General features: G+C 44.2%; 2 protein-coding genes across 3 annotated transcripts; one reads left to right on the top strand and one right to left on the bottom strand.

Moving 5' to 3' along the window:
• Window positions 1-1205: 1205 nt before the first annotated feature.
• On the bottom strand, window positions 1206-4673 carry fignl1 (fidgetin-like 1). Of its 2 annotated transcripts, none has more exons than XM_069689779.1 (2): window positions 4612-4673; window positions 1206-3831 (listed from the first exon to the last, which is right to left on the bottom strand). In XM_069689779.1, the coding sequence occupies exon 2, from the start codon at window positions 3812-3814 to the stop codon at window positions 1886-1888; it is 1929 nt and encodes a 642-aa protein (XP_069545880.1). In that variant the 5' UTR covers window positions 3815-3831; window positions 4612-4673; the 3' UTR covers window positions 1206-1885. The 2 variants fall into 2 exon arrangements, with proteins under 2 accessions (XP_069545880.1, XP_069545879.1); XM_069689778.1 differs by lacking the exon at window positions 4612-4673 and adding an exon at window positions 4530-4610.
• Window positions 4674-5434: 761 nt separating this feature from the next.
• Window positions 5435-12726, top strand: ttl (tubulin tyrosine ligase). Its single transcript, XM_069689888.1, has 7 exons — window positions 5435-6255; window positions 6498-6576; window positions 6714-6946; window positions 7302-7437; window positions 7543-7812; window positions 8939-9082; window positions 9441-12726. Exons 1-7 carry the CDS (start codon window positions 6087-6089, stop codon window positions 9637-9639), a joined length of 1230 nt encoding a protein of 409 aa, XP_069545989.1. The 5' UTR covers window positions 5435-6086; the 3' UTR covers window positions 9640-12726.
• The last annotated feature ends 2095 nt before the right edge of the window (window positions 12727-14821 follow it).

Here is a 14821-nt window from a genome sequence, read left to right as displayed (position 1 = left end):
GAAAAACACCATGTTAAAAATCTGATGACCAAACTACCTCTTGGTAAAGGACTCTTCAGTGTGTGCGTGTGCGTGCGTGTGCGCGCGTGTGTGTGTGTGTGTGTGTGTGTGTGTGTGTGTGTGTGTGTGTGTGTGTGTGTGCGCGCGTGTGTGTGCGCACGTGTTCGCGTGTGTGTGTGTGTCTCAGATCCACTGACACTGACAGCAGTAAAAAATAACTGGACAAATAGTCTCCATCAAATCTTAACCCTGAAGTCTATGTATAAAGATCATCGCTGAAACAACGGTGCACATGCTTATTGTGTGATGAAGGGGATGTATTGCAGTAACAGATTTTCCTGTTGAGTCTTAATCACCAACAGGAAGGGAGGCAAAGACTTCTTTTTTTTAACACGAGACCCAGGATACTTTCTCTGTGTTGCCCAACTTCCGCGGATATAATAAGCACAAACCAACATCAGGAACATTTCAGGACGATGAGACTCCATGACAAGCGGCCTCACCCGCTCAATAATCCTTCGAGGACTATGTGGTACTTTTTAACTGCCACTTTTTGTAAATTGATGTATTGATATGATTCCTTAACTCTAAGTAATTTTGGTTTTATTGTCTCTATTTGCCGCTCAATTTATGTGAGCTACCTGAGTTTCCCCCCATGAGGTTGAAGTGATCACACTGCCCTCTGTGGAGCAGATGGGAAGGAGGATCAGGAGCAGAAATGTCACGAAACACTGGGGAGGTTTAGACCTTTTTTTTTACCTACAAACATCCGGCTTTACAACACCTCAGCCAGGGACTCATGACCTGGACAGCTGCTTGTCCCGCTCCTCTCCTGTCTCTGATCTCCGTCTCCTCATTCGGTTGGACTGTGCATCAGCTCAGTCATGACTTCCAGGACTTTAAGGAACTCTGTTTACTTTTTCATCTATTTGTTTATTGATGGATTGATTTTTAGTAATCCTTCTGTTCTCAGCCCTGTTATTGAAATATTACCATGACTTTTGTTGGTTGTTTATTTTAATTGTTAATTTATTTATGTCTTTTAACTGTATTTTTATATATATATGGTCTACTGGATAAATGGATGAATAAGGCCTCTATCAATTTATCTAAGTATCGATTTAAGTATCTCTCTCTGTACCCATCCATCCATCCACTTACTGCTTGTATTTCAATTATGACACATAAACAAACTTTTGCAGATATGAGAGTTTTATTATAAATACAATTCAGGCCATGCAATCAACTGAAACAAACTCAACTAATGACAAAAGGTTAAGTCTTTACCTGCTGGACATGAAACAGGTGAGAATAACTCTGGAAAAGAATGATAAACATACTGAATGTTCATCCTTGAAGTGTTGCAAAAAAAAAAAAGGATGCAAATTGCTAGAAAGTTCTCCGCTTCCGTCTGGAACACAGTTATGTTTCCACCAAATCACAAAGCAACAGGAGAATCAGTGTGAACAAAAAAACAACGTGGCCATTACAAACGCCTGAAAGTCATTCGGATGCAGACTGTGGTGAGAACAAACGGTCTCAGCATGAGTGTACGGCTGCGTCACACACACACACACACACACACCTCTCTAAGCTCCATCGGGCTGAACAGAAGGAGGGATGTTAATGGGTCACAAAATATCCATCTGATCGTGTAGATTAACTGTGTCATTTAAAACAAACTGTTGGACACACACCAGGTGGGCAAATTAATAGAAACACCGGCTCGGTGTAATGAAATCTAACACATATCTCTGCATTTAGAGACGATAGTGCTTCTGTTAGTTTGTCCACCCACTCGATGTGCTTTGTGTGGAATAAAGAGCATGTTTAAGATCTTTAGAAGTATTTTCTTGAACAGCAGAAGATGACGAATGAGCCAAGTTTAACGTCCACATCCGAAGGTCTTATTCCACTCTTCATACAGCTCCAGGTCCTTCGCTGACACACTGGGTCGTACAGTCCTCAGGGCCTCCTGGAAGTCGCCGTAGAGGATTGGTCGCACCTGATCTGCAGTGATTGTGGCGATGTCACTGAGCTGGATGCTGCGTATGGGCCCCAGCGCTGCCTCTCGACACAGCTGAGTCATGTCGGCCCCGGAGAAGCCCCCCGTGGCCGTCACCACGCTCTCCAGCTCCTGCTCTCTCAGCTGGTTCTTCTCCCGGGCCATGAGGTTCGTCACTATCTGCCGTCGGGCGGCCGCCTCGGGCAGCGGGATGTACAAGCGTTTTGCCAGGCGTCGGCGGGCGGCCTCGTCGATCTCCTGGGGCCGGTTGGTGGCTCCCACCACCAGGATGCGGTCCTCATCTGCCGTGGCAGCCCCGTCCAGCTGAACCAGGAACTCTGTCTTGATCCTGCGTGATGAGTCGTGCTCCCCGTCTGTCCTCTGCGACAGCAGGGAGTCGATTTCATCAATGAAAATGACAGCAGGCTGGTGGCAGCGGGCGATGGCAAACAGGGCTCGCACCATTTTCTCTCCTTCGCCCACCCACTTGGATGTGAGTGATGAAGCGCTGATGCTGAAGAAGGTGGCACCTGATTGACAAGCAATACATTTTCCTATCAGAGTTTTCCCAGTGCCCGGGGGTCCAAACAGCAGGATGCCTTTGGGGGGACCACGGAGGCCTATAAAGATGTCGGGTCGCAGCATGGGCCAAACCACAATCTCCTTTATGGTGGTCTTGGCGAACTCCAGGCCTGCGATGTCGTCCCAGGCAACAGGAGGCCCGTGGTCCATGATCTCGCTCATGATCAGCTCGACGATCTTCGGCTCAAAGTTTTTCAGCCGCTCGTCCAGGATTTGAGGCTCCTGATTGGAATTACCACTTTCTTCCTCTTCCTGTCGCGGGATGGGTGACACAAATTTAGAAAAAGCACCTCGAGGCCTGTTAGCACCCAGAGACTTCTTCACAGTGGCGGCCATGCCAGGTGTCGGCCCTCTCTGGGGCTGATGGGATTGTTTTTTCTGCTGGTCCACGATGAACTGCTCTCGAGCCGTTTTGAAGTTGCTCCCGGCTCGCGGGTCAGCGGCACCTTGACCTCCGTGGTGCCCCCTGCCTCCGTCACCTCCGTCTGGACTGTAGAAATTCTTCCGCTTGCACTGATTGGAAGTGGGAAAGAAAGAGGACTGATGGTTCTGTGTGGCCCCTGCAGGGCCCGGGTTTACCTGTGGAACTAAAGGATGACTGAACACAGACTGTGGCCGGGCCGGAAGTCGGGAGAATAAATTTGGATTCCCCGAGACCCCATCAGAGCCTCGCGGCCTCTCGTCAGGAATATTTGCAGGATTACTGGCAGTGTTGTTGACCTCTGATTTCGGCTGCGGTGGTCCTCCAGCTTTAAACAATGCAGCCTCTGACCTGACGCCGGTAAAGGGAGCAGAGAGGGAGCTGCCTCTGCTCTCATGTCCCACAGGTACGTTAACATCTGCTGGTGCCACTCGGAAACCCCCCCCCGCTGTTCTCGCCTGAATCATCTTCTGCACGCTGGGCAGCTCCAGCACACTCTCCATGGTGAGGGACGACTCCCATTTGTCGCTGTGGTTCCTCTGACTGCGGGCCAGATGGAGCGCGCTCTCCGCATAGTTGTTCAGGCCGGTGCGGGGGTCGTCCGAGTCCAGCACTGCGGCGTAGCGCTCCGAGTAGGTCCTGAGCAGGCTGGCCATGCCGGCCTGAGAGAGCTGGGAGTTTGCCCATGCATACTGAATGGAGAGGATGTGGGCCCGGTAGGCATCGGCCGTCTGTTCAGGTGTGCAGTTGCCAGATGAAATGTCAAAGGACCTCCTCTGCCATTCGTCCAGGTGTGCGCCACTCATGCCTGGCCTGCTCCAGCCTGGTGAAGGAGAGGGGACCAGAGTTATTAAAAATACATGACCTCAGTGAGAGCCAAGGATCACATCACTCCTGACCCATACACACAGGAAGTTAGCGCTCATTGCATCACATTCAGCAGTACGTATTTACATTTGACACCAGGACCCTGCAGCGATTCAGTATTGCACTTGCGTAGTGTTCAGGGACTCCGAAGAACAGATTAAAATAAAGCACAATCACAATTCAAACAGCAGAGGCTGAAATATTGTGTCCTTTGTGGCAGAATTATGGGTCAATCTTTCGTCGTTGTCTCCTCCTCTGCCTGGAAAATGAACGTTTTTAACGTCACCCTTCAGTTTTGAAAGCAGGCTTTGTTATTCTCCATGAACCAGATGATATACTACCTCTATACAAAAAGCTTACTTTGACTAAACTCCTCCAGACCACGGAGAACAAAACAACTGCCTCCAAGTTACGAGTAGTTACTAATTACTACGTTTACTCGTAAAAGTTAATTATCAAGTTTAATGGATATGTGGCTTTACTACAGAGACTTTCACCACAAACGCTGCTGCACTGTTCCTTTAACTTCAGGTTCTCCTCCAGCTGACTGCCTCCATCACGTCCTCTATGGACCGGACCTGCTTAATTTGCTTACTAACAACACCCGGCAGCCCACAACGAGCCACGGCACTGAGTGTGAGGGACGTCACTTACTATCAGTGGTATCTTCTTATTATATTATGACAAAATAAAAAGGTGCCCCGCCGCTAACAACTTCAGCAGACTCAATGTTTACTTGTTGGAAGTTTAACTCGCCGTGTAGATCAGCGCCTTTTCCCGCCACCGGTTTCTTCTTCCTGCCGACTTCCTGTCTCGTTCCGATTCGGTATCAGAAAACCTACATTAGTGCCTTTTCAGCAGGGCGTTTATAAAATACAGGAAAACCGGCGCAAACAACTCATAATTATCTCTTTTAAATTAAGCTCGTTGACGTAAGATAAAAGCATCGTAACAATGAGGAAGAAAAACCGAAGCAAAAAACCGTTTTGAACATATTGGGACGGGGCACAAGAAGGGAGTGCTCCATTTATTCTCCGGCTCCGCCCAGTAACCGGTCAACGTCTATTAGTGTGGTATTATAACACTTCATAAAAAAACAACGTCTTGATAAATATGAGTGAATTATAAAGAACTGGACTTTCATACACAGTGGGGACCTTTTTCTTGAGTTTAGACCGCAGACTGTAGGTTTAAACGTTTCATTTCTCCGGACGGAGGTTGCAACGGGACTCAGGTTGTGCTTGCTGACACTGAGGTCGACACCGCCCTCTTGTGGGCAAAACACGCGAAACAATTACAGGTACGAAATGGTCACTGTCCCGCGCTGTATTCTGGGAAATGTAGTTCTCACAATATTAAAAAAATCCAATCAAACACTGAATTCGAGAGAAATAATTTGAAGAAAGTAAACTCACATGTACATTGTATTTAAAGGTGTGTGTGTTTGGAGTTATGGCGTATAAGAAACGATTCAACGTCAACTATCCGTGATATCAGAGAAGACGTAAACTACATTAACCACAACCGGGGAGCTTCGTGTTCGTGCCGTCGACAGTGGATGACAGCGGCTGCTGCTCAGCTCCGGAGAATAAAGCACACGCCGCCGCCGCCGGTGGGAGAATAGACTGTGTTTGTGATGCTGTGCAGCTAACAATTCAATTGTTTCACGCAGCCCACTGTTTACTACTACTGTCGCTGTCTCTGAGGACGGGGACCGGAAGACTTCCCGTGGACAACAGCTCGCAGGGGTCGCAGACCGTTAGCTGAAGCGTTAGCTCAACCGGAGACGCGATGTTCGTGAACCCAGACGGGACCGGGAGCCGGTAGGAGGTCGGTCGGTCGGTCGGTCACACCCTGGTCTGGGGACGCTGGAGGAACCCTGAGCGCCGAGGTCTATGATGCTGCAGTCATTCACATGTAATGGTGTTTTCTGTAAATACGTGTTAACCCCAGACTGCTGAATCGGAGCCTCGGAGCAGCAGTTTGAGTGGCTATGACTGACTCCTCCTCATCATCATCTTCATCATCATCATGGCACGGCCGGAGGAGATAACCCTGATCAGTCTGTCTGCTGCAGTGACAACCAGACAGCCGCACAAATAGCTATTTACACTTATTTAGCCGCTGAATCGTTATATATATAATTTTTATTATTATTATTATTATTTTTTTTTTATATGATACACTTCCCTTTGTAGTCTATGTGGCGCGATGAATACCCCGATGTACACTTTTGTTACCCGGGACGACAACAGCACTGTTTATGCGGAAGTTTCCAAAATCCTTCTCTCAACTGGACAATGGAAGAGGCTGAAGAGAGACAACCCCAGATTCAACCTGATGCTCGGGGAACGGAACAGATTGCCCTTCGGACGTCTGGGTAAATGATGTTTGTTTGTTTGTTTGTTTGTTTGTGTGTGCTGTGTTTGGTGTCCGCCCACTCGGGATGAGACTGCAGGGCTGCATCCTGTGGGAACACTGACTCTCTCATTTAAGATGTGCAGTCTGGCCTGTGTGTGTGTGTGTGTGTGTGTGTGTGTGTGTGTGTGTGTGTGTGTGTGTGTGTGTGTGTGTGTGTGTGTGGATGTTTGATTTGATCATTTCCTCACTCTGACTTTCCAGGACATGAACCAGGACTGGTGCAGCTGGTGAATTACTACAGAGGGGCAGACAAGCTGTGCAGGAAGGCCTCCTTGGTCAAGTGTGTATCTGTTTCTTCAATGGAAAATCTATAAATGTCTTGTGATGCCTTCATTTCATGTCACTAATTCACTCGTCTGTGAGTAAATTATTCAGGTGGGGATTGCATTAGCTGATCATTTCCTTCTTTTCCATTAGGTTAATAAAGACCAGCCCAGAGCTGTCCGACTCCAGTAACTGGTTTCCAGAGTCCTACATCATCTATCCCACTAACTTCAAAACGCCTGTGGCTCCAGCTACCAACGGCATCAGCCATCTGAAGAGCAACCCCAAGACAGATGAGCGGGAAGTTTTCTTGGCCTCCTATCATGCTAAAAAGGAAAGTGGGGAGGGTACGGTGTGGATAGCCAAGTCCTCCGCCGGAGCTAAAGGTAAAATCTTGTATCCATTTTTTCGACCGTTTAAATACTTGTCGGCCTCAGCCGGTCATTTTCCTTTTCATTTCTGCTTAGATCATTATCATAAAACATGACATGTTTTCTGGTTGTGAAAAGTCAAGCTTTGTAAAATGCAATAGTTTCCCTTGTTTAATACTGTTTAATGCCACCTACTGCTTGTATTATTTACCAGGACTAGGACAGACAGACAGTTGCTCAGAGCCGCATGTCAGGTTGCCTTTAACTTTCTCCTGAAGAATCGAACTGGAAGCTGACTTCAGTGTTGTGTCCTAAACTGAGGATGTGGCCTCAGTGGCAGCTCAACACATGTATGTTTTTGTTGCAACAGGTGCTGGTATTTTGATATCCCACGATGCTAATCAGCTGCTGGAGTACATTGACAATCAGGGACAAGTTCATGTTATTCAGAAGTACCTGGAGAAGCCGCTGCTGCTGGAGCCGGGACATCGGAAGTTTGACATCAGGCAGGTGTTTTTTTTAATGCAGAAGCAAACCCTACAGAGAAGCTGCTGGTGCATCTGGACTTTGTAACTTAGCTCTTTCTGTTGTGCTGCTGCTGCTGCTGCTAGGAGCTGGGTGGTGGTGGACCATCAGTATAACATCTATTTATACCGGGAGGGCGTGCTGCGGACCTCCTCGGAGCCCTACAACAGCTCGGACCTCCAGGACACGACCAGCCACCTGACCAACCACTGCATCCAGAAGGAGCAGTCGCAGAACTACGGCCGGTACGAGGAGGGGAACGAGATGTTCTTCGACGAGTTCAGACTGTACCTGCTGAACACTCACAACGTCACCCTGGAGGCCTCCATATTACCTCAGATCAAGCAGATCATAAAGTAGGTCTTCATCGGTTGTGTTGCTGATTTTATTTTTAGATCTCACCAAAGAAAAAGGAGAGCGTTGCTTTCTAATATCAAACTGAACGCACTGAAAGGCATCGCGCTTTTCAGATTGAAAGATCAGTCTGTGTTCCACCGCAAATAGAAAGAGGAGCATATTTATTTTACAGAAAAAAAACTGTAAGATCAGTCCTTGTAGACATTTTAAATAAACAACATATTCTTCTTTACTTTAAATTAGTTGGGCAGTACATTTCACTCCTCTAGATAGCTGGATACAAACAAACTGCGTTGTAGTTTGAGGACTTTTGGTGAATATGAAAACCGCTGATTTCAGTTTGTAAATACATGAGAAGTTTTCTGCTGCACGCCAAAAAGAATATCCTGATAATTGTGGGACTTTTATGGGACTCTTGAGGAAAAATAAAATAAAACAAAACCAAACATAACCCAGTTTCAGCAGTAATTACTAGTTTGCTCGCTTTCGGTTTACGTTTAGGACCACACAGGTAATTTTACGCCTTCGGTCCAGACTGAAATGTCTCAACAGCTTTGATGAATTGCTGTGAGATGTTGGACAGACGTTTGAATCCTGCTATCTTTGGGGATCCCCTGAGTTTTCCTTTAGTGCCGCGATGAGGTTAATATTGATGGATGATGGTGAAATATCTTTAGATTAGACCCTGAGATGAAAGTTGTTGCAGCTCTCTTAACTAATTTAGCATCATTATCAGGATTGATAATATCAAATTTTCTCCGTTACTTTGGTTTATTGTCAAATACCTGAAAAGCTCATGAGCTTCCCTGTAAGCTCAGCTGCATTTGGTGTTTGATACTAATTAGCAGATGCTGTCTCATATCTTAATGTAAGTCGCTGAGTTGCTACTGATGTTTATTAAGTACCTCCTATCATCATTTACAGGGAGAAGACCTGAGCAGGAAGCATTTTTACTTTTCATTATCCTTTCTAGAAGACAGTAGAAGTCTGCTCATTTCAACAATGACCTCACCCCTGAAATGTGTTCCTCGTTAAGTGCGTCGTGTCGGATGTGATATGAAGTTGTCCTTGTTTTGGTTTTAACAGCCAGGTGATCTGAGACGATTTTTGTGTCTGGTTTCACAGGAGCTGTCTGACGTGTATTGAGCCTGCAATCAGCACCAAGCACCTGTCCTACCAGAGCTTCCAGCTCTTTGGGTTCGACTTCATGGTGGACGAGAGCTTCAAAGTTTGGCTCATTGAGATCAATGGCGCTCCAGCCTGCGCACAGTCAGTACCACTTATGATCAAATGTTCCTTTCTCAGCATCAGTTGTGTCTGTCTTTACCACAGTTATTTTTCCATTTAGAAATATGTAAAGATTTCACATCGAACTAACGATAACAGCTGCAGAACAGACTGTTTATTTCAAGTAATTCTACTTCCGGGTGCAGTATCATAACTATGGCAACCAATTTGGATAAGATAAAAAAAAAAAAGAAAAGAGGATTGCCACCCGGGTGATCAGATCTGATCTGAACATTTGTAAAATATAATGTGGACAGTCTATCAAGAAGATCAGATTCTGAAATGTAAAAAAATCAGATTCACATACATGAACACCTCTACTGTCCTTTTCCTCCTCCAGGAAACTATATCCAGAACTTTGTCAAGGTATTGTGGATGTGGCCATTTCCAGCGTCTTCACCCTGAGCAGCGGCAGCGACTCCTCATCTGCCTCCTCTTCACCCTACTCCTCCTCCCCCTCCTCCATGTTCACCACCAACTCCTGCTCCTCCCCCAAACTGAGAGGGCCTCTTCACGTGGGTCCTTTCACCCGACTGTGAGCACACGCACAAAGGCCCCCCCTCGTCTCTTTGTGCGCTATAAGCTTCTTCCACGCTCTGTCCTCACTCCCGAACCGCAACCGAGAAGTAGCACACGTGGAATTCCCCATAATTCACGAGGGAATTCACTGAAGTGCAGAAGTGATCTCTGCTCTGCTTGATTATGCATATTACGAATGTGAGGATGGCGATGAAGTGTTCCTGTAAACGTCCTGTGAGTTTCTGAGTGAGGACAGACCTCCTTCCATCCTCCCTCAGCTCCACCTCCAGTGTCTCCCCGAGCAGCTGAACGGAGGTGGGAAGGATGCAGAGACGCTCCACCCGAGACTGTAGTGCCTTACATTTCCAACCACGCTCCCTTAAAAAGACTGCCAGTTAGCTTGCTCTGTTATAGTGACTCGTACTTGTTCTATAAGCCTTTGCACTGTTGCTCATGAAAAAAAAATAAAAAAAATCAGCGCGGTCGAAATCAGTCCACAAAAAACAGTATTAAACTTGACATGTGAGATCTTAGGGAACGTGAGGAGTTTTGAGTGCTGTTTTCTCATCAGACACGGTTCTTGTTTATTCAACCACTTTTGTTTAAATTTTTTTTTTATTGCTTCACCATGACCAATTAGTTTGAATGAGGAGGGCTAACAGTGATCAAGAAGCTGTTTAAACATTATCATGACTAATATACTAACCTTATGTGTCTGATGAGCCAAACATTCAAGATGTCAAGGTTTGCCTTGAACGATAACATTCCTCCTCACTTGACCATGTGGACGCGACATATTATTTACATTCAAGGCAGCTGGGTGCCACAAGTGAGCAGGGAGACCGTCTCCCAAGAAAAGCCAGGTTTAAGTCCGTCCCTACAAACTCCGCTCACCTCACGGTAGCAGAGAGGAAAGAGGGAAACGAGAGCTCCCAAAAGTTCTTCTGCTACGAGCAAATTTTTAGTGAATTACTTCAGAAAAGAGCATGTTTGTGTGACAGCATGTAGCATACAAGCCCCCCCAACAGCACCGTCTGCTGAGAAGAACTGCCGTGAAGTCTATGTTTTGTTTCTGATGTATGAAAAACCCGACTGTCATTGTGAAGTGTTGTGTGGGTTTTGTTCCTGAACTGTTGATATGAAAGTAGAGTAGACTGTACAGAGTGTCTTTTTGGTTGTTCAAAGCGTTTAAAGACCCCTTGAAATGAAACTGACTCGCCACTATAAAGCATAACAAAGCAGAGGAAGGCTAAAATATCCAACTCCACGCTTCACACACTGGTCTGTAAAACATGCCGTCATTACCAAAGAAAAGTCAGTAGCGCCGAGTGCGTCCGAGCACACGGTGCTTTCTACACTCTTCGTTTCACATTTAGCAGCGTTGCGTTTTATCTTCTTTTTTTTTTGTCTTGTTTCACAGGGTCCTTAAATATTTGCCGTTTCTTTGTAACTAAATCTCTTTAGTAGACGACACCTTTAGAGGTGTATCTATCCAACATGACTCGCGTCAGCGCTATTTTATGTTTGTTAGAAATGTTTGTTAGGTCTAGTTTTTCCCTCCTCGGATAGCTTGAAATGTCTGACGGCCGCACATCGAGGAGACAAATGCCGCGTTTCATCTGCACTTCAAATTATGTCTTTGTATGTGGTTTTAGTTGGAGCCCGACCGATACTGGAGTTTTGGGGCTGATGCCGAGATTAGAGACTCAAGAAAATTCTGATATTGGCCGATATTCTTTAAATATATTCTGTAGGTACAGTATAAATTAACTCGTGTTTTGCAATGACTCATCAAATGATGTTGTAAAACATTTTGACACTTGTGTCAAAATCGTGTAATTGGGACAGGCTTTGAAACAGTTTGCATCAGTGCACTGAAGCAGTAAACTACACTGGGAATTTAATTATTATAAATAACTATATAAAGAAAAACACTGATAGGGCAATTTCTAATTCACCCCAATCATCATTCTCTTCATTATGTTCTGTAAAAAGAGTTTTCATATCAGCCAACATGTGTGCTGATACTTGTGCACGTGTATCGAGGTCAATATATATCGTTCGGGCTTCAGTTTTGGAGGATGTGTGTCATCGTGTCATAATTTTGTGTTCTTTTAACCTCCGTTCAGACATGCGAGACTTCGCTTGCCATGTTGCGTGTAACATAAGTTAAGGGAAACCGTCAGCATTTATTTGTTTTGTTTTTATCACTGTTTACAAGAAGACTCTGAAGAATGAAGGGGGTGTAAGTGGCTGAATGTCAGAGATGGACTAATTCCCGGGATGTCCTAATCCCAGTCTCTGAGGACACGAGATGAAAGAGCCGTGCAGGTTGATTCATGTTTGAACGTTTGAGAGGAAGTTAATGAAAGTAGTAAATGGGTTTGTCTTAAAAACAAACTATCGGTATTGTTTTCGAATTCAATTTGTAGGGAAACGTCCATCAAAGGGAAGGGTGCCTTAGAGGGAATTGCATATTGATTTAAAAAAAAAAAAAAAAAAAAGCAATGGACCTCCAGTATTTAAAAGCACCTTCATTTCTTTGTACTGTGGTGAACAGGCCTCATTCATTACAAGACCTCTGTTCAATTCAATGATGTCATGCTCTCTTATCCAGAGTTTCTTTGCACATCAGATCATGTTTTTCTCATGTATTTTATATTTCTACGTCCTCATCTTTACCAAAGATAAAAATTCTGATGTATTTTCTGTGTCACTAATGTTTTGTAGTTGCTGGAATCTGGTCGATCGATTGGCAAACACTACAAACTCGGAGGGATGTGTGCTGTGTTTTTGTTAGGTGATGTTTTATCCGAACTCTTGCATGAACATTTGTCTTATCAGAAACAATATTAGTAGAATAAAAACATATTACTATCATCAAGCCTCTGTCCTTCATCCAAAATGTTGGGGTGTATCTCTAATACATATTTCTGGCTTTGAAGCAACACTGCACAAGCTGAGGGACACCTGTTTTTCCTGGACTGTGAATGCAGCTCACTTTTGTGACTGTGGGTAACATTCAGAATATGCAGGGTCACTGAAACATGTAGACTTTGATCTAATGATACAAAAACCCTGGAATAAAAGTGCACTTTTTATTTCTGGACTGGTTTAATTCTGTGGTGGTCTGAGGCTGGACTTTGATAGGTCAGTTACTGTATTTAAACCATTTTTTTATTGAAATTTCAAAAAATAATTAGTTGAACAACTCAAATCAGTTGAAGAGAAAGAAGAGAGGAAGAAGCTTTTGGTTCTTGTAAAAAAAAATACATTTGTTTGGGATTAATGTATCTTCTTTCATTTTTGTTTACAAGTCACCATTATTTCAATGATTGAATTTACTACTTATTAACTTTTCGGGTAATCATATGGTCTCCGTAATTCAATAATTGACATCATTGATAAAGGAATTTAATATTTTTTCCTGAAAAAACCCAAAACATAAATGATTACTTATGCTAATTGTTTAATTGTTGTCAGCTGTTTCATTGCTATACTGTTCTTGTTTTTAAAAAATATTTATACCATAGGTTACACTTTTTAAAGGCTTATTCCACCCAAATACTACTTTTTGTCCCGCAATTCCAAAGAATTCAAACAATGTGCATGTCTGTGTGTTACGTCCTCAGTGAAGATGTAAAATATGTTCCATTATAAATTGGTGCTTAAAGTTTCAACGTTATTTGTGAATAATAAGTCCCCGGGAGGCTGAGGCTGGAGGATCGTTGGAGCTCAGGAGCTCTGCGCTGCAGCGGACTGTGCCGATCGGGTGTCCGCGCTAAGCTCGGTATCGATATGGTTCTCCTGGGGGAGCCCGGGACCACCAGGTCGTCTAAGGAGGGGTGCACCGGTCCAGGTCGGAAACGGAGCAGGTCAAAGCCCCCGTGCCGCTCAGTAGTGGGATCGCGCCTGTGAATAGACGCCGTAGTGCAGCCTGAGGAATACAGCGGGACCCAGTCTTTTATACTCTTCTACAAACTACTGGGACAACACACACCATCAAACACCAACACTTTACATCTTCCAGCACCTTCAACACTCATTATCGAGCTTCTCTTTTCCATTAAAACCGCTGCTGTATGTTGGTCCAACAGCGCCTCCACCTGGAGGACAGGAGCAACGACACCAGTCACACCATCACTGCTGCTTCACTCATGTCGGCCTGTATTATACATTATCACTGATCTGTAATGAAGCCATTAGTCAACACTTTAAAACTAAGACAGCACTGGGATTGTTTATTCCTCAGGATGCGTGTGAAGGTTTTTCCTGAAGAAATTTGTAAAGTTTTAAAGACTCATTCAGCCCAAATATTATGTCAGGCCATTTAATTTGGTTGCTATAGTTACATATCAGTTTGTGTAATCACCTTAATTATCTCATTATCAGGTAAAAAAAAAAAGATGGAATAATGTGCTTTGGCCTTTACAGTCTCTAGATCTCAAGCAGATATTTGAGTCTGAAAGTTTATCATCTAATCAGTTGATTTTATTCATAATTATTTGACTGTATATTCATTTATTCTTTAGCATTTCTGTGCTTCTATAAAGTCCGATGTTTTAATGGCCTTCAAACCACCTTGTATAACATCTTGTATGAGGGACTTGTTTCGGTTAATGAGGGCCTTGTATGAGGATTGTTTGGTTGCTTGAGTTGCTTTTGATGAGGTTCTTTATCTTTTAATAAAAGCAGGTGAGACCTGATTCTCCTCTGATACACCTCGTTGGAAGATTTTGACTTGTTTCCATTATAATAGTATTTTTATCAACAACCTGCCAATTTAATACGTGTGGTTTTAAGTTAGAAGACAAGAAGACAGACACAAGGACGACTCTGTATACTTCATATATATATATATATATACACACGCATATATACTGCAATATTACATGTTGTTAAAGTATTGAAATCTCCTATCTGGCATTAAAACAGTATATGTGTGTGATATAGCCTACTGTAAGTGTCACAGCCTCATTGAGGACCTAAAACATTGAAATATGTTCCATCTTACAATCTTGTTACTGACTGATGTCTGCAGGATTCAACGTTATAAAGTTTCAACGTTATTTGTGAACAATCTGTAAAGTTGTTCAGTCAATGATCAGCCTTCAACACTTCACCTGCAGGATTTCTTTACGTCGCCAGATGCCGCTGGCGCGTGCTCCCTCATGACGTCACATTAATAAAAGCACAAACTCG

This window comes from Brachyistius frenatus, unplaced genomic scaffold, assembly GCF_029030835.1.
Source record: "Brachyistius frenatus isolate BFR_SWC_R1_liver_20210118 unplaced genomic scaffold, ASM2903083v1 Contig_8, whole genome shotgun sequence".
NCBI classification, from domain to species: Eukaryota; Metazoa; Chordata; class Actinopteri; family Embiotocidae; genus Brachyistius; species Brachyistius frenatus.
The sequence above is the reverse complement of the archived record's forward strand: the minus strand, read 5'-3'. Positions and strand labels throughout refer to the sequence as shown.

Excerpts from the sequence above, each read along its gene's own strand:
- fignl1 (XM_069689779.1), bottom strand. The coding sequence starts at position 3,814 with ATGAGTGGCGCACACCTGGACGAATGGCAGAGGAGGTCCTTTGACATT.
- ttl (XM_069689888.1), top strand. The coding sequence starts at position 6,087 with ATGAATACCCCGATGTACACTTTTGTTACCCGGGACGACAACAGCACT. Across the intron at positions 7,438-7,542 it reads CATCGGAAGTTTGACATCAG|GAGCTGGGTGGTGGTGGACC; the intron begins GCAGGTGTTTTT and ends TGCTGCTGCTAG. Across the intron at positions 7,813-8,938 it reads CAGATCAAGCAGATCATAAA|GAGCTGTCTGACGTGTATTG; the intron begins GTAGGTCTTCAT and ends CTGGTTTCACAG.